Here is a 22,786-nt window from a genome sequence, read left to right as displayed (position 1 = left end):
GGGAAAGTGGTCTTTTCTGGTGGCTGCATTGAGTTTGTGGTAAACAATACATACCCTCCAACCAGTAACAGCTCTAGTTGGAATGAGCTCGTTGTTGTCATTTCGGATTACCATTATTTCTCCTTTCTTCAGCACCACTTGAACAAGACTTACCCATTTACTGTCTGAAATGGGGTAAATCATTTCAGCTTCTACCATTTGCACCACTTCCTTCCGAACAACTTATTTCATTATCGGATTGAGCCTCATTTGTGGTTGAGCTAAATGTTTGAAATCGTCATCCATCATGATTTTGTGCATGCAGTAGTAATGAATGATTCCTTTTAGATCTTTCAAAGTCTAACCAATCGCCTGTTGGTGCTTCTCCAAGACATGTATCAAATTTTTTTCTTCTAAGTTGGATAACAAGTTGCTAATGATAACTGGTTTGTGGGAGTCACCTTTTAAAAATACAGACTTCAAATGTGATGGTAACTCCTTCAATTATGATTGTGGTTCTTTTTTATCATCTTCACCTTGGTTCATTTCAGGAGAAATTTGAATATCAGAAAAATTTCTGACCAGTTGTTCTTTTTCTCCGTCCTCCAGATTAAGTTCTTGCATTTCCCAAGAGTTATCAAGCTGAGGCTGTTCTGAGCAGATTACTTCAAGAATATCGATCTGGAAACATTGCCCCTTATCTCTTGGGTGATGCATTGCTTTGAAAATGTCAAACTGAATTTCATCATTTTCTACTCGAACTATCAGTTTGCCATTTTCCATATCTATCCCTATTTTTATTGTTCTCATGAATGGACGTCCCAGAATGAGTGAGATTTCCACATCTTTGGAGATGTCAATTATAGCAAAGTCTGCAGGGATCAGGAACTCCTTCCAGATATTTAAGGGATCTGTCAGCTAGTTACAATGACATTCTAGTTGGTTTTAGTTGCAACCCTCCTATTATGCTCATCATTGAAAGTGGCACTAGGCTCACACTTGCCCCGAGATCGACAAGTACTTTGCCTATGGAAACTTCCCCAATTGTGTCTGGAATAGTTACACTTCCTGGATCTTTCAGTTTATGAGGGATGTTAGTTTGAAGGATTGCACTGCAAGTTGCATTGAGTTGGATGACTTCTTTCTTCTGGTTGCTCCTCTTCTTTCATAGCAATTATTTCATGAACTTGGAATAGGTAGGCAGTTGTTCCAAGGCTTCGGAGAATGGAATATTGATTTGTAATGATTTGAATATTTCCATAAACCAAGCAAAGTGCTCTTCCTTCTTGGCTTTAGATGGAGCTGTGAGATAGGGTATTTTTTCTGAACTAGCTGATATTGTTTTTCTTCTTTTTGTTTCTCGCTAGTTTCTTGTACATCTATTTTGTTATGTACGTCTTTTTCATTTTTTTTCTTTCTAATTCTTCTTTTCTTTTTTTTCCTTTTTCTTTTTCAATAACCCCTCCCACCATTTTTCCACTTCTGGTTGTGATACTTTTGCAATGCTCTGAAATAGCTGAGTGATGTTCAGCTATGCATCTGATTTGAGTCCCCATATTCTTAATAGTATCGTTTGTGATTTATTGATGCTTGATGGTTTTCTGCATGAATTGCTCTAGTATTTCCTCTAGTTTATTATGAGATTGGTGAGATGCTGAGTGGTTATTGATGAAATAGGCTAACTATCGGTTGGCACAACCATGACACCATAAGTGTTGTTCCTCCAATTGTTTTGGTAGTTTTTGTAAATTTTGGTGCACTTTGTTGAGTTTCTGTTGAAACTCCTTTATGAAATTGTCTATTTCAATTTGGATATTGATATGTTGATCCATTTTCCTGAAATAAAACAATAAAAAGGAAATCTGTCTATTTCCGAAGAAAGATTAGTAAGAAAAGGACATGAATTTAATAAGTTTGTAATTTATATTTTTGTACAAATTCAAATTAATTTGTACAATAGTGAAGAAAAATATTTTTGTACAAGATTATTAATAATATAGCATAATAAATAATAAATCCTATTATTTAGCAATTCCCGGCAACGGTGCCAATTTGTTGAAATATTTTTCTTTGCTATTTATTTAGGCAATTTTCTGATTGATTTATTTAATGACATGTCGATTCTTTGCTCGTCATCTCCGCTTTGTTGGAACAAATTTCAACGCTGATATAACGGTTTCAAGAATGTTCATTTCATCAAAAGCTTAGCTTTATTGAATTATTAATAATTTCATACCATCTCAGCTTTGTTGAAATAAATTTTAACACCGGTATAATTGTATGAATTTAGCAATTTTAACACGAATGATAATGAATGATATTTATTTTCATTTTCCTTTATTAACCAAACTACTTCCTTATGGAAGGTTGGTAAAGAATAAATAAATAAAACAATAAAGTTATAATTTAACCGTACCACTTCTTTTGAAGGGTTGGTATAAAGAATAAAGAATAAAGTAATAAATAAATAACATAAAGTAAAAGTTAGTATTAGATCACTCATTATGACTTCGTATTTTTCCTTTTAACAAGATACAATTTATGAATTAAATTGCACTTTGATTCAATGTTTCTTTCTTAGTGAGAAGCTTCAAGTTGATTCCATATTTTTTCACGTAGGCCAAGTCTTGTTGAGTCATGCTTAAGGCTAAGCACATAGCTTGCCACATCAAGCTTAAGCATGTCATTTGTGGGTCATTTTGGCCTATTTTAAGCACTTTGTTTGTATTTAATTAATTCTTCTCTTTTCCACCTAAATCCTATAAAATATAATACAAAAAAAAAATACATAAAGCATATATACAAGATTGTGATATTTTATGCAAAAAATGTCATAAAAATATATGAAATTTAGGTATTTTTTGGCACTTATTAGTACTTTCTTAAATGAAAGAATGGAAATAAGGGTAAAAGGGAGGGGAGAAACCTAAATTTTACGATGGTGGATGTGAAGGTAGAAGAGGAACATGATGCATGTATTAGAATTGTCACATCCACAACAAAATAAGGAAAGACATGTCCCATATAAAGGTCATATGAGAGAGAAGGTGTGCCTACAATAATACACTAATTCCCCAAGCAAACCATTAATGCCTCCATCACTCAACCCCCATTGGTTTGAATTTAATGATGGGCACAAAAACCGAAGCGACATGTGGTGATTTAGGGATGAAGAGATGGTAGCATGCACAAAGCGCACAAAAATTTGAGGTACTTCCCAACCAACCATGTGGCAAGCACATCCAAAACAATAATGAAGGCCACTCACGTAGGATATACTAGTGGAATTCGCAAGGAATAAAAAATACCACCCAATTCAACACAATTGGCCAGATATTTGAAAATGGGTCTCTCTTAAAACATAACATGAAGTAGATCAAGGCATGATGAACTAACTATATGTCCAACTTAAATCACTCACAAATGCATCATCCTAAAGGCTAAGCCCGACTCATACAATCGACCAAAATAACTTCAAGTCTGCTAACGCACCCGATAATGGTCATGCAACTAAACTAGGGGCAACTCTTCCACTCCAAGTGTGAGGAAAACAACCAAGAAGACAAGACCCGATTCCCAAAATTGTCGATCATGGCAGGCCATAATAGCTTCAAGTTTGCTAACACGCTCGACAACGTCCATGCCAACAGGCTGGGGACAAATGTAACTTCTCAATACAATACCAGTTTGAGACCAATAAGCGGGCATAAGAGATCATGTATGCACAACTATCGATCATGCATGGGTGAATAAGATCTAGCTTTTATTACTGTAGATTATGTCTAACGATTGATCTAACTAAAGGAAACCATAAAAACGACAAGACATGAGAAGTCAATACCTGCTATATCGAAGAACCTTCATTCACAACAAAGGAAAGGTCACGATACGTGATTGTCAATATGTTCACATTGTCTACATGATAAAGGTAGTCTAAACTCACAAGGTTGTCAGTTTAAGACTAGTAAAAGGACAATATTGTACACAATGTTGTCACCTCCAATTGGAGTGCAAACCACTCCACATCATTATAAATAGGTGAAACCATCCATAAGGAACAACAATGCATTATCTCGACTTCTCTCTAAGTATTATACTTCTATAAATAATGACTTGAGCATCGAAGTACCGTTTTAGGTACTCACCCAACGGCAACAACTGTCTGAGTCAACCAAACAACTCAAACTCTAACACCCTCTACAGCTGACTATAGCTGGAATCTAGCAGGAAAACCCTAGTATCAACAACTCATCTTCTTTACAAAAGATCAATTTGGACCAATGTGAAGTGCTTTATGGTATTTCAAGGATAGCATTTGGTACTTGTACTTGTCAATGAACTTGTTTCCTTTTTTCATCATCACCCCAACTTCATTGGTTGGAATGAAGAATCCACCCCTCAGAAATATATATTGTACAGAATCAAGAAGTTCTTGATCAAACTTCATTGAGAGCATAGAAGTAGGAGCTTTCATCTCAACCCAAAGCTCTATTATATGTAGACCTCACCTCCGATAGCAGCATACCTAGTGACCATAGAATGGAAAGCTTTCCCAACTCCACCAGTCTCCTCTTACAAAATAAGTGGAGCGTGTTATTCTAGTCATGTACTCCATAACACATTATTTGTCCTTCCTTGATTTCATGCAAAAGCTTTCTTATCATCCCAGCTCCATCAGTCTCTGTAACATCTTTATTGAAAACAAAAATATGAGTTAAGCACAATAAAAAGTGGTATAAAAATACTAAATAAAATACGCAACAAATTTCATTATACAACAATATAGAGTTGTACAAAAAGTACATATATATTGCAAGGTGGAGAGCAAAGTACATCAGTTCCCTTCTTTTCTATCAATCCAACACTTAATTAAAATTCATGTAACTCGGCCTTCGAGACTTTGACATATATGCACAGATAAAATTAGATAATCAAAATAAAAACATACATATCCGAATAAACACTTTGAAAATTAACATAAAATTGAGAGGTGGAAATCCAAACAAGAGCCAGTTGGCATCAAGATGCCTTGATGGTGAAATTGTAGACATACAAGACTCAAAATATTGTGCTAAAGAGTATGGAGGAGTCATTCTAAGCAATAATATTGAGATCTCTTATAGATTTGGAATAAGGTTAGCAACAAATCACAAATTCTTGATTATCTTCTTTATCTAATGAATGGGAATTATGATAATAGGATTAGTCCTAAATGTATGGAATATTGAACCTTATCATTGAGATATAATATAAGAATCATACCAAATATCAATACGAAACAACAAAATGAGAGCAAATTATTGATCTTGAAGTATTGACGATGATGATGTTGTTGTCACAAAATTGGCTATGGATTCAGCTGTAATAATAGTAAAGACAACAACAATCACAACCATGAAACTATTGCATAATGTTCACCCCTAGGAAAATGGTTGAGAAGTAAAAATGTAGGAAAATAAAGTTGAGTTTGAGCAGTGAATTTGAATTTGGGGCGAGACGAAGTTTCTATTAATTTTGTATACACACTTTAGTAGAAACAAACATATAAGACAAGTTGTTGTCCATACAAAAAACCTGACAATGATTCATGAGACTATTAGTAAATGTAAATTTGAAATTGACAGTTTTCAAATTATTTTAAATATTTCAGGAAAAAAACTAACTGTATTTGCCAGAATTAACATGTGATACAAAAACATGAAAACCATGTTTTGACGTTATTTCTTCCCTACCCTTCATAACTATAAAAACCAAACATATCACTTTCCTACTAGGTTGTGCCAATCACATAATCAAATGATATTATATTGAGTACTGACATATTATATAGTGAAATTATATGAATCATCCCCTCTATTTTTTACAGCTATAGAAAACCTTTGATTTTTATACATATATTACACTTATTACCTTTAGATGAGAAATAACTGTAATATTTTAAACAAAAAAGAAGACAAGTGTAATTAAGTTAAATAAAATAAAATATAATATGGAAACAAGTCCAAATAGTATACGAGTCCATACAATTTCATTATTTTTGATTCATTATAAGATGCATCAATAATTCTAATGAGATATTGTTTAAATCACTCTTATACTATATTGAAACGAATAAAAAATAATGAAAATTTATTGACTAATATATAATTTTTAATTGTTTCCATAATATATCATATTTTGTTTAACTTAATTACATTTATCACGATTTTTGTTTAAAAATTACACTTATTTCTCACAGAGGGGTACTTAGTATCATATATGTATAAAAATTAGAGATTTTTTGTATATGTAAAAAATAGAAGAATAATTTGTATAATTTCACTAAAAGTATAATTTAAGCTATTACATTTTATCCAAAATGACATCATTCCATAAGTTACTAAATCTAAATCGATTCTCCCATTTAGAATACTGTTTGACTATCCTCCTCATCAATTCTTTTAACAAGAGTTTCTATTAGCCATCTTCTATCCTTATTATCTAGGCAGACTTAAAAAAAATTAGATAGACCATAAAATTTGAAGTAAGGCCCATCCATATATGGGCCATCTCATGTGGGCTCATTCTTGGCCCAATACTAGCTAGGCCATATGATTTCTACCTTATCGAACCCTAGCTCTATCAGGTTACATAACTGTAACAGACCCTTTCGTTATTTCGTCTTTGAAGTCGCCGTTTGTTCACTCTTCAGATCTTCGTTCTCTCAGGTTTCTCTCTCTTTTTTCTTAATGCATCTTCTGTATTCGTTTTTAGCTTTTTAAGTTTATGAATATTATGTAGAGTGTAATATTATTACATTATTCATCATTCATTACTCTTTTTTTTTTTAAAGTCAATCATAATTAAAAATGAAATGGATGATGCAGTTTTTCTCTATTAAGTGTAGTGTGTTTGATTTGTGTAGAAAGATGAAGGTTATCGCTGCTTATTTGTTGGCTGTGCTTGGAGGCAACAACACCCCCTCCACTAAGGACATCAAGAGCATCCTTGCTTCTGGTAAGTCCATGTTTTCCATCAATTATGTTTTCTTGTTGTGCTGTTTCATTATTTTTTGATTTATTTTTTTCAAATTGTTTTTTGTTGAATGCTAATTAGTAACGATCTGCTATAATGGTGCAACCGATGTTTCACTAATTAAATATATATTCTACTAACATTGTTGAACAATAACTACTTTCATTTATATCAGTTCTTAAAATAAAATTTGTTAGAAGTATAAACAAATATAGCTTAGTGTGTATGATTCTTCTTACCAACATTTTGGTAAAAAATAAATTATTTTCATTAAAACTGACTGGTATGACATTCAATTGAAAACTCTGCCATACAATTGTTGTACCATATCGGTATTGTGGGCATTTTACTGGTTTTCTGGTTTAACCGGTTGTCACAGACCGGTTTTTATATCACTGGTTATGATCGTGTTTTAAATCTGTGTCCACAACAGATGCAATGTTAAGGTTTAAGGTAGTCAACAATTTTTGTTAACGGTTAAAAGAAACTCAAGACATTGGTTATGATTATTAGATTATAGAATATAATAACTTAAACTAGAGGTTTTGTTTGGTTGAATTGATATCTTTTTAAAATTAAAAAATGTTGAATTGGTTTCTTTATGGGCAAATTATAGTTATCCGCTTGGGGTTTGATTTAATTAAACCGACTACAGTTCTTGGTTTAGAATTATACTTACCTCTATTGGGGTTTATGTTTTAATGTTTGTAATTGTAATGAGCATATAATCCTCAAGGAGGTAACTATAATAACATACACCTCAAGATAAACTGTTGTGGAGTAATTTTTAAACAACTGAGGTGTCGAGAGTAATTGAGCTAAACCTTGGAGGTGAAGGCAGTTTCTCTTTATTTACTTCCGGATTAATTGAATTTTCTTCATGCATACATTGTGGGTAAGTTTTGTTGATGATTTACTAACAGAGAAATTGTCAAATTTTTTGTACAGTTGGAGCTGAAGCAGATAATGACAAGATTGAACTGCTTTTATCTGAAGTTAAGGGTAAAGATGTAGCAGAACTTATTGCTTCTGGTAGGGAAAAGTTAGCGTCAGTGCCTTCTGGTGGTGGTGCAGTTGCTGTTGCTGCTGCTCCTGGTGGAGGAAGTGGTGGAGCTGCTGCCCCAGCAGCTGCTGAGGCAAAGAAGCCGGAAAAGGTGGAGGAGAAAGAGGAATCTGACGATGTAAGTTTTTCTTTGACTTATGTTTTGTACATCTTTAGCACTTATTATGCTATGTATACGCTATAAATAATCGGAAACTTCTAGGTGGTTGTGGAGTCTATTTTAACTGTATCTTAAGATTATTTAATCTGTGTTTAATTAAACACAGTTTTTTGTTGTTTAAAAGGGATTCAAGCAATAACTTTCAGAGACCCTTTCTTAAACACACTCTTATTGGGTCTAACGTTGAACTCTTTTAATTATTATGTAAAGTTAATTGAGAGAATGAGATGTGATTCAGTAATGAGTGTTTAAAAGAATATGCCATACTGTGTTGCTAACATTTCTCAATTTTATTGCGAGCTTTAAAAAGTTTTTCCTGCAAAAATCAAAAGCCATTTTGCACTGTCCATTACTGCATTTTTTGCATTGGAAATGGTTCTAAACTTCTACCTATTTGGGCTTGAATTTAACAACAATCTGATGAATGGCTTTCAATATTTTCGACTTTAGATGTACTGCATTGGTTGCAGTTAGTACTTAGTAGAATCACGGCAGAATCTGGTTTTCAATCATTTATGAATTTGGGTAATCTGATTTTTTTTTTCTGATTGTTTGTTCAATTTGTTTGTGATGCAGGATATGGGCTTCAGTCTCTTCGATTAAATTGTGTCTTCTATTTAGATTTTGTCCAGAACATACTTTCAATTTACTAGAAGTTGAGTTTGCCAAGTTTTGTTCTAAAAAGTATTATAGTGTGTTTTCATTTGAATGATCTGTCTAGTTTTGATTAATTCGGTTCAATATTTATTTTTAGTTTCTTGGTGTTATATGATTTTAATTTTGACAATGGGGAAGGATTACTTTAACATCTGGTACCAAACATAAAATAAGAAAAAAATATGCACTGAAATTGTTTGAGTTTTATACGTTATTACTGTATTATTCACCATTCTTATTTTGTATAATGGACTTTTCTAAAATAAAGTAACGCAAATGAATGGTGAATGATGTACTGAATGTCATAAATTTTTATACTGATAGTACATAAAAATTAATTCATATAAAATTCAGTTGTTCCCTCACAAGATTACCCCAGAAAAATGCTATATAAACCATAAATTTTCAAGCGAACATTATTTCCAAGTTCCCTTTTGATTGAAACTGAAGACAGGTAAGAGAAGCAGGCGTAGACAAGGTAAAAGCATCAACTCATGACAAGCAGAAATAAAAACAGAATAAAAGGTTCCCTCAAAGCGTAACCCATACTAAAATGAAGCCAATACATAACGTAGTCTGGGCCATCACCATCCACTTTAATCCCCGACTTCCACTCTCCAGAAAAAGACTGATGTCCCAAACTTAGACTTCGGTGACTGTAGATTGTTGTCTTCGAGATGGACATCGTTGACAAAAGAGTCTATTTGGAAGAACTAGGATATAAAATTTATGAGTATATATCTACAAATAGCTTGAGAAACCACATAATGTTTTCAAAATTGGATGTCAGAATCAATAGAGCAAACCATTGAATGATACATGTCTCTGTGAATAATGGGTGGAGCTGGAATATGTATAGAACGGAATCATACCTTCACTGCCTGCTTGGCTGATTTACGTGCATGAACAGCATGAACAACATTTTCAACCTTTCTCAGCTCACCGAATCATATATGGTCACTAACCTTGAATAAGGATATTTGAGGTCTTCCTCCAACACTGAAACAACAACAACATTAGCTTCTAGGATCCCGCAGATTATTCTGGTTATGCATTGAGTTGGTGGGACAAGTATTAATGGGAGAGGATGTAAGATGAAGGGTCAATGGTGGATACTTGGAAAGAGATGAGGTGCATCATCAGGAGTTACATGCCTTCAAGCTACAAAAGGAAATTTCAACTCAAGCTTCAAAGATCGACCCAAGACACATAGAGCATCAAAGATCATTACAAGGACAGAAAGGTCACAATGATGCGGACAATGGTGAATGAAGACATGAAGGTCACCATAGCAAGATTTCTCAACAGATTGAATAATGACACATAAGATGGTGTTGAGCTTTAAGATTCCTTCGTGATGGAGGATCTACTCTACAAGGCCACCCTTGTTGAGCAATAACTCAAGAGAAAGAGTTCCATGAAGAGAACTTCCAACTTCATCTCAACAAGTTGGAAAGACAAGCCAAAGAAGAAAGAAACTATGACCTCTAGCTCCAATATACCTACCCCATGTGGAAAGTCCCTAACCAAAAGGAGTTAAAACATTAGCCATTGGAAAGTTTAATGGTCAATTAGGAAGAACATTGGCCATTGGAAAATTCACCAATATATTTATATGGGAGGCAAATTCACTAATTGATAAAGTTTAACGGTCAATTAGGAAGAAAAAATAGTTTATGATAACTACTTGTAAAATGCATAAAGTTTAGGGAGACCTTATGCACTTTTCTCTATTCTTAATGATGAAATTATACTGCCCATCAGTATTACTAATATGTTTCACAATTTCAAGGATATGTTACAGTAGGAAATGTTTATGGATGGGTATAAAGCATCATATTGATATCATCCCAAAGCAAGTGGGAGAACTCATGGACAAAGGGAGGGTCCAAGAGAGCATGAGCCCATGTGCAGTTCTCATGATCTTAGTGCCAAAGAAATATGGTCAGTGAAGAATATCCACCAATTGCAGGACTATCAATAACATTACCATCAAATAATGACACCTCATCCCAAGGTTAGATGGTTTTCTTGACAAATTGCATGATCCCCATTATTTTTCTAAAATTTATTAAAGGACTAGGTGTCACCAAATTTATATAAGGGGAGATGATAAATGAAAAATAGCCTTTAAAAGAATATGGATTTTAAGAGTAGCTAGTTATGTCTTTGGGCTACCCAACATTCTTAGTATATTCATAATACATCCTCTCACAACATTCTTAGTATATCTTTTCGTGTGTCTGGAATTTTGATGTCTCAATATCTTTAAACAGGCTTCCAATCAGCCAAGATATCCTTCAATGAAGAGGAGACACAATTGAAATAAAACTTATTCACTTTGTATGAAAACTGTTCATTTGAATTTGAATATTTGGTTTCAACGGCTTTGTGTAATCGATTGTCACGAAGTGGTAATCGATTACCCAAATGTTCTGTCCAAGGTGGTAATCGATTAATAAACTGAATTAATCAGTTACATCAGTCAATTTTGCTCTGCAACTGTTTTCTCAATCATGTAATCTGTTACGCAATTCTAGTAACCTGTTACCAACTGCCTCACAGTTCAGGTAACCTGTTACCTAGTTCTGGTAACCTTTTACTCATGTCAAGTAACTTATTACTTATCAATTTTGACTTTGCATTTTAGACATATCCAATTCTTTATAAATGATTTTGATTTGTTTGAGCATTGCTACTAAATATTAAAGTGAGTGTAAGGATAGAAGTACCTCTATGAAGACATACTCTATAAACATCTTGAAGCTTAAATCTTCAATGTCTTAATGGTCTTCTTCCTTTTCTTCTTTTTGTGATCTTGGTGTCTTCATCAAAACCATGTCAAAATAAAGTTAAATGTCTCTAGGATTGTTTGAATCTGATGCTATATATCATGAGTGTTGCTGGGAAGTGGGGAAGAGGAAATTTTATCAGTAGGAAGAATGGTGATAACATGATAAACAGGAATGTTGTTAGTGTGTAAAAGTCGAGTAAATTGATGGAGAGTGGAAGGTTGGGGTCTTGGGCTTGGTTCACCTTTGAGGGTGACTGTAGTCTGTCCAACATTAAATTGCATGGACGAGACCGAAAAATTAGAGACAATTGGCCCTAAGGTTTGGAGCCAATGGATCCCTAAAACAACATCAACCCCTTTTATGGGTAATAAGTAGAAGGGTATGAGAAATTGTTGTTGTTGTAAGGTGATCGAAGTGTCATCACATAACCCACTACAGAAAATGTGTGCCCCATTGCCCACCATGACAGGGAATTGTACTGTTTTGGAGATGGGCAGGTTTAGGTAGTTAGCAATGCGGGGTTGGAGGATGTTGTGGGAACTTCCAGTGTCAACTAGAATTGTAATAGGATGGCCATATATAGTGCCTGAAAATTTGAGGGTTTTAGGAGAGAGTGGTCCCCCAAGAGCTTGGTCGGTGATATGAAAAAGGATAGGTTCTTCAGTATCGATGGCAAGGGTGGGTTGTGTGAGATTAGCATCGGTAGAAGGTATGTATGATAATTCAACATCAGTTGGTTGGTAGGTTGGGGTCATCATCCAAAAGTAATAGAAATTTCTTGTTTTGACATCTATGGCTAGAGATAAATTTCTCATCACAATTATAAAAAAGACCTTGGGCGCGTCGCTCTTGCAATTGAGCAGTAGATAAGTGACGAATGGGAATGGATTGGGTAGGGGAAAAAGAAGTAGTTGTAGGTGTAAGTGGTAGAGATGGTTTGGGACTGAAGTTGGTTGTTATGTGGGTAGGAATTCTGGTAAATTTTTAGGGATTGCGGTTAGTGTCTTTTAACTTGGCTTCAACTAACTTGGCAAATCCTAAGGCATCAGATATGGAAGTAGGGCGTAAAATAGACAGTTCTCATTTGATGTCAGGGATGAGGCATATTCTATTGCATAATTTCTCAAACTATTGTTGATAATCAGCAACAGTGCCAACTTGCTGCAATTTAAATAATTCTGCCTAGTGATTTGTGTAAGATGGCGGTCCAAAACGAATCTCCAAATATCTTGTGAAAGAGTGCCAATCAGAAAGTTGAGAATTATGAAACATCCACTTAATCCAACTAAGGACTTCCCCTTGCATGTAAAAAGAAATCATAGGTAATCGTTGATCTGGTAGAGCTAAGTACATTTTAAAAAATTGTTCCACTTGGAATATCCAGTCTAATGGTTCAAACCCATCAAATGGTATAGGTTGTAACTTGGGTGGTCGAGGTTGTGGGTTAAGGATTATATGGGGAGGGTATGGTGATGGCAGAATGTGAAATGGGGGTGGGGTGTGTTGACTAGATGAAGTAGTGGCAAAGGGTTGTGGAATTTGTGTAAGTGTATGTGAAGAGGAGTTAGGGATAAAGAGAATATGTGGTGGGTCATTGGAAACTGGTGGAGCCATGCGAATGTCAACCAATTTATCAATGATACTATGCAGAGCACTGGTAATGGCATCGTGTCTAACATCTTGTTGTTCTTGATGTTCTTTTAGTTTCTCCAGGAAAAGATGAGGAAGAGGGTCATCTTGTTCTTTCTAGAGAGTTTTAGGAGGCATTGAGAAAATGAAAGCACCAAATGTTAGGAGTATTATTATTAGTTACTATGTAAGAGATAAAAAAATAAACTCAGAACTTAACAAAGATAATTCTGGATAAATTTCTTCATGATCAATTCCAATTCTAGGACAGAATAAATAGAAAAGAAAGATATCTGCTAAATAATCTAGACCTTACATGTGGTCAGATCTTATATCAAGAGAAGTTACAAATAGTTCAAAATAACCAGATTAATTGATATGATAATCCTTAAGCCAGACTGGTGTTACTATAATGCGTTTGGACCTTACTAGTGCATTAAGGGCCCTCTCAATGGCGTTGCTCTATATTTCTTCCTTATTGATGACTAATTGTCAATTTTGGTTCTTCTTGTTTGATACTGCATGTTGTGCTGCCATAACTCAATTCAATAAGGAAGAACTATAGAGCACCACCATCTAGAAACCACAATAATTTAACTAGTAATCGAGATGACATCAAGAACCTTATTAAGAATTTTGATCAACACAACAACACAAGCACTAACCGCAACTAGACCATGATAGATTTGCAACACACAAGATATGAACCAAGTTTTATATCAAACAATCACCTCAAGATGAAGCTTATACATCACATGCATCCTATTTATAAGTAAGATAAAATAGTAGTAGAAACGATAATTCTTAAAAGTGGGATGAGAGCAACGACTAGGAATCAATTTGGAAAGAAGGCGTCAACCGAAAAACTAATTTGAATAAGGATCAAAAGCCTAAGCTTCCTTCAAGGCGAATACTATAACTCTAATATCATGTTAAAATATAGGGGTGAGATATAGAAGGAGCAAATATAATTATCAAAATAGTAAATTGTATTCATAATATTGTGAATGATTATAAATGATATTATGATTTTTATGATACAAAAGACATAAAATAACCCTTATTTATACTAATACTAGACCCGTAATTAAATAAGAAAACACATCATTAAATAAGATAATCTTAATCCTAAGAGATCTTCTTAGATACTCTAACAAATCTAAAGTATGATAATGTTATTATCTTAAAATCCAAATATATCTTCTAAATATTCTCCATAAGATAATTTAAGATATTCTAAAATGCTTCCGTATATTCTAATATGTTTTTCTACCAGGATTCTCTTGGAAGCTAGATTTATTCTTGATAGATGTATATTACTGAGACTAATGATAGATCATCATACTAAATTTTCCTACATCATTACAAAAAAGTGACATATGTAACTTATAAATCAATCCACTTTATGACACATGTTACTAATAACTCTTCTCCTTAAAATCTTGATCTCCTTCAGAACTTGCATCCTAACAAGAGACTACTAGAGATGTCATTGTCAAAATTTCTAAAATCAAGATAATCATAAATTTTAAAATAAATATGACATCATTATCATATCAATTTTAGTACATAATTTTTATCTACTTAATATAATTAAATTTAAACATCATTGTAGGACGCCATGCTAAAAACTAATACTGGTACAATTTACAAACAATCACGACAATATTTTAATTTTTTATGTAGGACATACACATTAGCATGAACATGATACTATATTATCACTTGAGGTTTTGAATAAATATTAAACCGTAACCTTGATAATATCATTTTTGATCTATTGAACTTGAAATTGGTAAAATGCCTTTCATATTTATATAAAACTAGCAAATGCACTGAGTAGTGTCAAAATTGATTTCAATTTTTTTAGTGTTAAACTCGATTGTCAATTTGAATTCACCCACTAGGAACAAAATAGTGTCAAATCCAATTTAGTTGAGTTATAGGCTTCTCTTTTTCATCTTGGAAGTATGTTTATAGCATCAAATACCACATCCAATAAAATATCAAAGCAATATTTTGTTGAGAGTGTAACATATATATATATATATATAATATTTATTGTCAATCTAAAAATTTATATATAATTAGTATATCATGTACTATTTATTTATATTAATTTTATTTAAAAGATAATAATAATTAAATATGAATGATATAAAAAACCTCTTACATTATAATGTATATATATTTCTTATTTTTTTAAAATAAAAGTAAAGAAAGAACATCGGATTTCATGTCATGTAATTTATTATTTTCAATTATAATATTTGATAGGAAGGCAAATCTAAGATTGCGCATATTTCAAGTGGTAGAGCATTATTTAAAGCAAAACGCCAAAACCACTCCATCAACATCCAAATTATTTGAATAAAACTACTCCCATCATACACGAAAATTGGAAACCATTCAACAATTATTATTCAAAAATGATAGCTTGTGGGTCCCCCATATGTACAAAATTATCATTGTCACTGCCGAAGTATGGAGGAGAGAAAACAAATCGAAAAAACACAATACTTTTACCTTTAAGATGCAATACGATACTAACTCGAAGAATGTAAAAGCAAAAATAATATGTTGTATGCATAATTATTTTCCATGCTGAAAGCAGCTTTAACACAAGAAAATAAACAAAAAACAATGCATCTTCTTACCATCATTCTTCTTCTTCTTCTCATTCTCTCACTAACTCTGATCCATTACCTCAACTAGGGTTTTCTCTGTCTCCATTCTCTACCTATATTGCTTCCTTCACTTCAATGTCCTTGACATTCTTTTGCTCACAGGTGCTGCCTCTGTTTCCACTCGTATTGTACGCGTTTTGTTTTGTGTTGAACAACGTTTTTTTATTTTCGATTATAATGGGATATCTGAATCTGTTAACTGAGATTTCTACCATTTTCTTTTCGTGGTATTTGAACTTTACTTTGTAATTGGATTTTAATCTGATATATGAAGAAGCTGATTCTGTTTTTGGATTTTGTATTCTGGATTGAAGAAACTGTATTTGTATGTGTTTTTCTGTTTTATTTTTTCTTTTTTATTGCGAAATTTTGAATCACCTTTTTCTAGAATTTAATGATTTTTGTAATTTATTTAGCAAAATGACATCGTTCAAAATGATATATTTGTCACCAACAAAATTTATATATATGAATAGCCTTGTATTTCAATTACCTTGGTTGTTATTGTGTGTATATATATTTTGTTGTGGGACTACGGTCCTTAATTAAATTTGCATTGTTGCCATCGTTTTTATTTTTTGGAATAACCGAGCCGTCCAAGCGAATCCCCTTATGGAATGACTAAGTAACTGTCCATTCCAACAAATGTGTCATACCTAGAATCCAACGGTTAACCTTTTGGTGTATATGAGGATGTAGTTAAGTCTTACACCAGTATACAAGGCCTTGTTGGTTGCCACCCTTCTTATTAAGTACAACTTTGGTTTTCTTTACATTTTCATTGGTTCTGTTGATTTCGCAGATTTTTGAAGGCCTTAAAAAGAATAAGAAAATAGCTCCAACTTCAAAACACTTGTTTTTAGTTTTATGTACTACAGAATCAGTGAGGGAAATTGCTGTGCTTGTTATAAACTAGATCCGGTGTATAAACGGATGTTAAAACTGCGATGTGCGCATTATCCAGGTTGAATTTTGACCTCAACTTGTACATCCTGTTATTTAGTCATAATAATTTATTTCTTATTAGTTCCTGTTGTTTTGGTTTATCAAAGGGGAAATTACACTGACGTTGTCGATTAATTACACTCGGCATTCTCTCATTTCAGATATTACACTTACCCGTTGAGGTTTATGTCGTCATTACAATTACCTTCTTGAAGTTTATGTTGTCATTAAGTTACACTTAAACTCTTTACAACATAAACATGATGGGAGGTTGGTGTAATTTCTAAAACAAGATGAGTGTCAATCATAATTAAGCTATTAGTGTAGTTTTTCCTTTATCAAATAACTTAATAATCCTAAGATGACCAAAAGCTTAAGGGCTCGATTCCTGGGAGTAACGCTTGTTGCGATGAGTAGTCATCCCAAAAGGGATTAGTTCCTTACCAAAAGGTGAGGGATACCCTTGGTAGTACAAACAAAAAATAACTTAATACTTAAATTCCCGTAGTTTTATGTGATAGATTTTCTCGTTTGTCTCATCTTAAAAGGTACTTCCCAGTGCCATACTATAGGAATTTTGAAAACGAAAATAAGAAATTGGTGCAATATCTTTGATGTTCTGTGTACAGTTTTATATATGTCCCTTGCAGTTAAATTTTTTCCTGCAAGTGTGACTTATGGTATTACTGAGTTCGGAGCTTCTCAAACAGTTCCTATGATGTATTTTTTTATCTGATGATTTCTTTGTCTGTCTTTTTTCCTGTCTGTTTTGTATCTTTCCCTGTTTCATCTTAATTTAAAATTAATATATTTCCTATTGGTTTGTTGATGTATTAAAATGTTCACCATTGGATCAGGGCTTGAGTGTGACTTGGCTAGTAAAGAAGTTGATGTACCATTCAGACCTTGAGTTTGATTTGACCAAAAGAATAGTTCGGATTCTGAAACTTAAATTGTGGGTTCAGTGGTTCACGGTTCTTCAGTTGTGAAATATGGTGTCTATTGCACTGCATGTGAAATGAAATATATTCTTTTGCTCTGAGAGGCAGTGTGTTTGTGTTACTTCTACCTTGCCAAAGATTAGTAGAGCAATTTATCTTCCATGGGTTCATTCTCTGGAACTTGTGAAATAGTTGAAGTAAAGAGAGAAATAAATACAGGAAAAGCTGCAAGGGTTTACCGGTTTAACTCTAGATTTAGCGCAGCTGAGAAAAATCAGAAACTTCCTGTGCTGAAGCTGGGATACAAGAATAATCCAGATAATGATATAAATAAGTTGTTTGAATCATTTACTCTTAAACCTTCATCAAGGGGTTTGGGTATTCTACAAGATAGTACAAGCCCCAAGATGAAAAGTGCATTAAAAAAACCAATCACAGTGGATGTACCACAGTCCCCACGGGTTGGGACTTGTGAGCCTGCAACTTTGAAGCAGGCATTAAGAGACATGTGTATATCCAAGGCTTCCGAAATGGCTGCTACGAAAAGATTATCAAAGTCAACAGCTGCTTCACCAAGAATATCGGAGGTTGGGAAGATACATGCATTGTACAATTCAGTTGTAGTTGAAGGTAGGCGATCTGGGCCGTCTAACCTTGGGTGCAAAGGGAGTACAATTGAAATATCCATAGTGTCAGAAGAAATCAAGTCACTTTCCTCAGATAAAATATCCCAGACTCATCAAACTGACAAAAGCACATCTTTGGTCCAAGACAACCATTCTTCCACAATTGCAGTTGCATTTACAGAAAATGGTACTGGTACGTCATTGATGCATAGTGATTCGGTATGCTCATCAAGTAAAGTTGGGGAACAATTACAGCCGTTGGACTCTGCTCATGTAGAGAAACAAACATCTGCATCTTCTCCATCTATTTATAACACTGATGGAAGTAAACTTGAGTTGCCTGAAAGGGTTCCTTCCCCTAAAAAATTAGGAAATAAAGCATCTGTCTTAAAGAACGGGCGGAAAGGTAGGTTGCAAATGGTATCTTCCTCATCTTCTTCAGTAAATGGCAATGGCGTGTGCAAACTGTCACACAAACGCAATGCCCCCCATATAGTCAAATCAATCATAAAAAACAAGAGTTTGGATAAGAAAAAATTGAAGCAGGGTTCAGGTTCTGTTTTATGTAACCCTACATCCGATGAAGTAAATTACAAGTCAGTTCCTGGTGCAGCTCGACTGGTTTGCAAGAGATGTTTGTCTTCTATAGAAAATACAAGTAAAGAAAACAACCAAGGTGTTATAGCATTGGGATCTATCAGTCCTGGAGATGGAGTGAACTTAAATAATGTGCATCCTGGCTCAGCATCAACTGGCTGTGATAGCAGCAGAGAAGTTGCTAAAGTGAAAAGGAACACCAGGTTGAAAGAACAACTTCAATTTTCACAAAGTTCAAAGAGTAGCCAAGGTGACTACAGTAGTAGTACAAGTAACAGTGATGACAGCAATATTAGTGGTTCTACTTGTGGCAATAGGCCTCACATGTCAAAGGATGTTAGATGGGAAGCTATACGACATGCTCAAATACAGCATGGAGTCTTGGGCTTGAGACACTTCAATCTTCTGAAGAAACTTGGTTGTGGAGACATTGGAACTGTATATCTTGCTGAACTAATTGGCACAAATTGCTTGTTTGCTATTAAGGTCATGGACAATGACTTTTTGGCTAGAAGAAGGAAGATGCCTAGGGCTCAAACTGAAAGAGAAGTATTAAGGATGCTGGATCATCCTTTTCTTCCTACAATGTATGCACAATTTACATCAGATAATCTTTCATGTCTGGTCATGGAGTATTGTTCAGGAGGAGATCTTCATGTTCTGCGGCAGAAACAACTTGTTAGAAGTTTTTCAGAGCCAGCAGCTAGGTACCATACTAAGAATAATTGTCCATAATATATAATAAGCATATATTTTCTCTTTTGTCAATAGTTATGGGCTACCCCATACTAATCTTATAGATTTGCACCAAATGATTTGGTTCGTTATTTAGTTCCTCAAACACACAAGTCTGTTCCATTCGCCTAGTTGGCTAGTTGCTGAAATATGCTAGTCCTCATTCTTACCAGTCATCATTTGTCATGTGTTTCTGGTGTATATAATGCAGTCAACAGGGTTTGATATCCTTATTCCATATAATGCTTCATTGCTGCACTATAAAAAAAATGACTCCATGAATTTTAAGATGTTGAATTAATTATGGCTATATATGACTTTGCAACTTGTATAACTTACAAGAATCTGTTTCTTACCGTGTAAATCCTGAAGTTATGAAGTAGTGTCAATAGTTCACTTTACATTGACTGTGCTTCATGATTACTTGGTTAAGTGTATGCTAATTTTTTCCAGATAGACATTTCTTCCCAACTAGGCAAGCAACCTTATTGTTGTGCCAAAGGTCATCCTTCTAGGATAATGCTGCATACATATATCCTCCCTAGGCCCCACCAGATGGGAGTCTCGTGCATTAGACCATATTTTTTAAAATTGGTAATTTGGTAATAGTAATGTTTTTCTGCACTATATGTTGGAAGAAAGGATTTGTTGTTATTGTAATTTGACATACATGTGGCTGTCTGAATGCAACATCCATGCTCCATAGCAACTGTGTACGATGCTGTTTTTTCATGGAGTGCAATGCATGTAATCCAAAATAGAGACTGCTGAATATGTTAAGAAAGCTATGTTGTTTATACAGAAAGGTCTGACATGTGTGACTAAACCTGCATTGTCCTGTGGCCTAGAGGTTAGAGTTCAAATCCTGAAATTAGCCCTTCGCTTGTTTTGTAATGCTGCATACGTCTACCCTCTTCAGACCCTATTAGGTGGAGGCCTTGTGTATTGGGCCGCCCTTTTTAAATTTTTATGTTATTGAGGTTCAGGATAAATTGAGATTGTGAATTATAAGTGTTTGCTTATTTTGAGATCATTCTTATAGTCTAAATGAAATTGACTTTTGCTAACTGTGAATATCATTTTGTTTTCTTTCTAAAAAGTTTCCTCGTAGAACCAATTGTATGCTTTCTTCTTAGTACTTTGTCTAATATAAATGTCTGTTTTGCCTACGCATCAATGTATTCTTGTTCTCACTTTCATGAAAAGACTGAGGTATTAAAAAGTTAAAATGGAAAAACAAATAATTAAGTTTTTAAGAAGTAAAATATATGGAAGCAATTTAATTGTTGTTTTCATTGCACATGTGGGCCTTTAGTCTTGATCAATAATTGCTAGCATCTAATATATGCTTGCAATTATTCAACAAATATATCACATGTATACTGAGCATATGCTTTGTATACGCAGGTTTTATGTTGCTGAAGTCCTTCTTGCTTTGGAGTATTTGCACATGCTTGGCGTAGTTTACCGCGATTTGAAACCTGAAAACATTCTTGTTCGAGAAGATGGCCACATTATGCTCACAGATTTTGACCTGTCACTAAGGTGTGATGTTAGCCCAACACTTTTTAAATCACCTGATAAGGATCCTGCTAAGATTTTGGGTCCTTGTCCAAAACCAAGTTGCATTGAACCATTCTGCATTGAACCAGCCTGTCAAGTTACATGCTTCAGCCCCATATTCTTACATCCTGGTGCTAGAGCAAGGAAATTAAAAGCTGATCTTGCTGCTCATATCAGATCATTGCCACAGCTCGTGGCTGAGCCGACCGATGCTAGATCAAATTCATTTGTTGGTACTCATGAATACTTAGCTCCAGAGATCATCAAAGGAGAGGGACATGGTGCTGCAGTTGACTGGTGGACATTTGGTGTTTTTCTTTATGAGCTTTTATATGGTAGAACACCCTTCAAGGGTTCGAATAATGAAGAAACATTAGCCAATGTGGTGTTGCAGAGTCTCAGATTCCCTGATACCCCGTTTGTCAGTTTCCAAGCCAGGGATCTCATAAGAGGATTGCTGTTTAAAGAGCCCAAAAACCGTTTAGGTTCAGAGAAAGGCGCTGCTGAGATTAAACAACACCCATTCTTTGAGGGTCTTAATTGGGCCTTAGTACGCTGTGCTATCCCACCTGAGATTCCAGACTTTTGTGAGTTTGGAGTTTCAGACATGACCTCACTGTCACAGAGCAACGGTAGTAAGTATTTAGAGTGCAAAGTAGGAGAGGAAGTGGAATTTGAGTTGTTCTAAGAGAGTTTTCTTTGGAAAGAGTGGTATTATTTTTATGGATTATGCTCCACATATGTTGTAAAAAATATGCAAGCCTATGTTGTAAAGTAGTTTTGATTGTAACACAGTAAAATGTGCCTTTTAATGAGATGTAGGAAGTTCAGGTTATATAGCAAGATGTAAGGGAGAAATTCTCCACGAATGGATATTAAACCTTTTTCCAGTGGTTTGTATTGCAAAGCTTGTGAATAAACCTCATTTTCATTGATAACCCAAGCCAAACGCAAATTAACATTTATACAAGATACAAGTTGCTTGAAAAATAAGCAAAGTCAAAGTTAGCTCATAACTAACTTAACTACCTACACTAACCAACCCAACGACTACTTACTAATAAAGGAAAAGCAAAAAAGGAATCAATTATAAAGAGTTACAAATAAAGAATGAATAAAATGAAGGAATGAATATTAGATATCAAGAAATACAAAACAGATGATAGAGTAATTAGGATCCTTAAGGGTTTGAATGATTCATATTCTAGAATAAGGTTACAAATTATGCTTCTTGAACCCCTTCCAAGCATGAGTAAGGTCTTTTCCCTGATTGTGCAACATGAGAGACAAATATATGATCAGGAAATAGATACAAAGGCCATGACTATAGGGACCAACAATTGGAGACTACCAAAATGGGAATTTTGGTAGGGGTACCTCAAATTCCTATGGAAG

The 22,786-nt window shown here is 34.2% G+C and overlaps 2 protein-coding genes across 3 annotated transcripts; both read left to right on the top strand.

The window, feature by feature from the left end:
- On the top strand, window positions 6,551-9,003 carry LOC109347529 (60S acidic ribosomal protein P2-like). Of its 2 annotated transcripts, XM_019587434.1 has the most exons (5): window positions 6,551-6,686; window positions 6,884-6,975; window positions 7,942-8,174; window positions 8,793-8,854; window positions 8,887-9,003. In XM_019587434.1, the coding sequence occupies exons 2-4, from the start codon at window positions 6,888-6,890 to the stop codon at window positions 8,817-8,819; spliced, it is 348 nt and encodes a 115-aa protein (XP_019442979.1). In that variant the 5' UTR covers window positions 6,551-6,686; window positions 6,884-6,887; the 3' UTR covers window positions 8,820-8,854; window positions 8,887-9,003. The 2 variants fall into 2 exon arrangements, with proteins under 2 accessions (XP_019442979.1, XP_019442978.1); XM_019587433.1 differs by having other exon boundaries at window positions 8,793-9,003.
- LOC109347528 (serine/threonine-protein kinase D6PKL1-like) lies at window positions 15,907-22,257 on the top strand. Its single transcript, XM_019587432.1, has 3 exons — window positions 15,907-16,086; window positions 17,787-19,800; window positions 21,236-22,257. Exons 2-3 carry the CDS (start codon window positions 18,032-18,034, stop codon window positions 22,077-22,079), a joined length of 2,613 nt encoding a protein of 870 aa, XP_019442977.1. The 5' UTR covers window positions 15,907-16,086; window positions 17,787-18,031; the 3' UTR covers window positions 22,080-22,257.

This window comes from Lupinus angustifolius, chromosome LG05 (assembly GCF_001865875.1).
Source record: "Lupinus angustifolius cultivar Tanjil chromosome LG05, LupAngTanjil_v1.0, whole genome shotgun sequence".
Lineage (NCBI taxonomy): Eukaryota > Viridiplantae > Streptophyta > Magnoliopsida > Fabales > Fabaceae > Lupinus > Lupinus angustifolius.
Note: the sequence above shows the minus strand (reverse complement) of the source record. Positions and strands in the feature narration are given on the sequence as shown.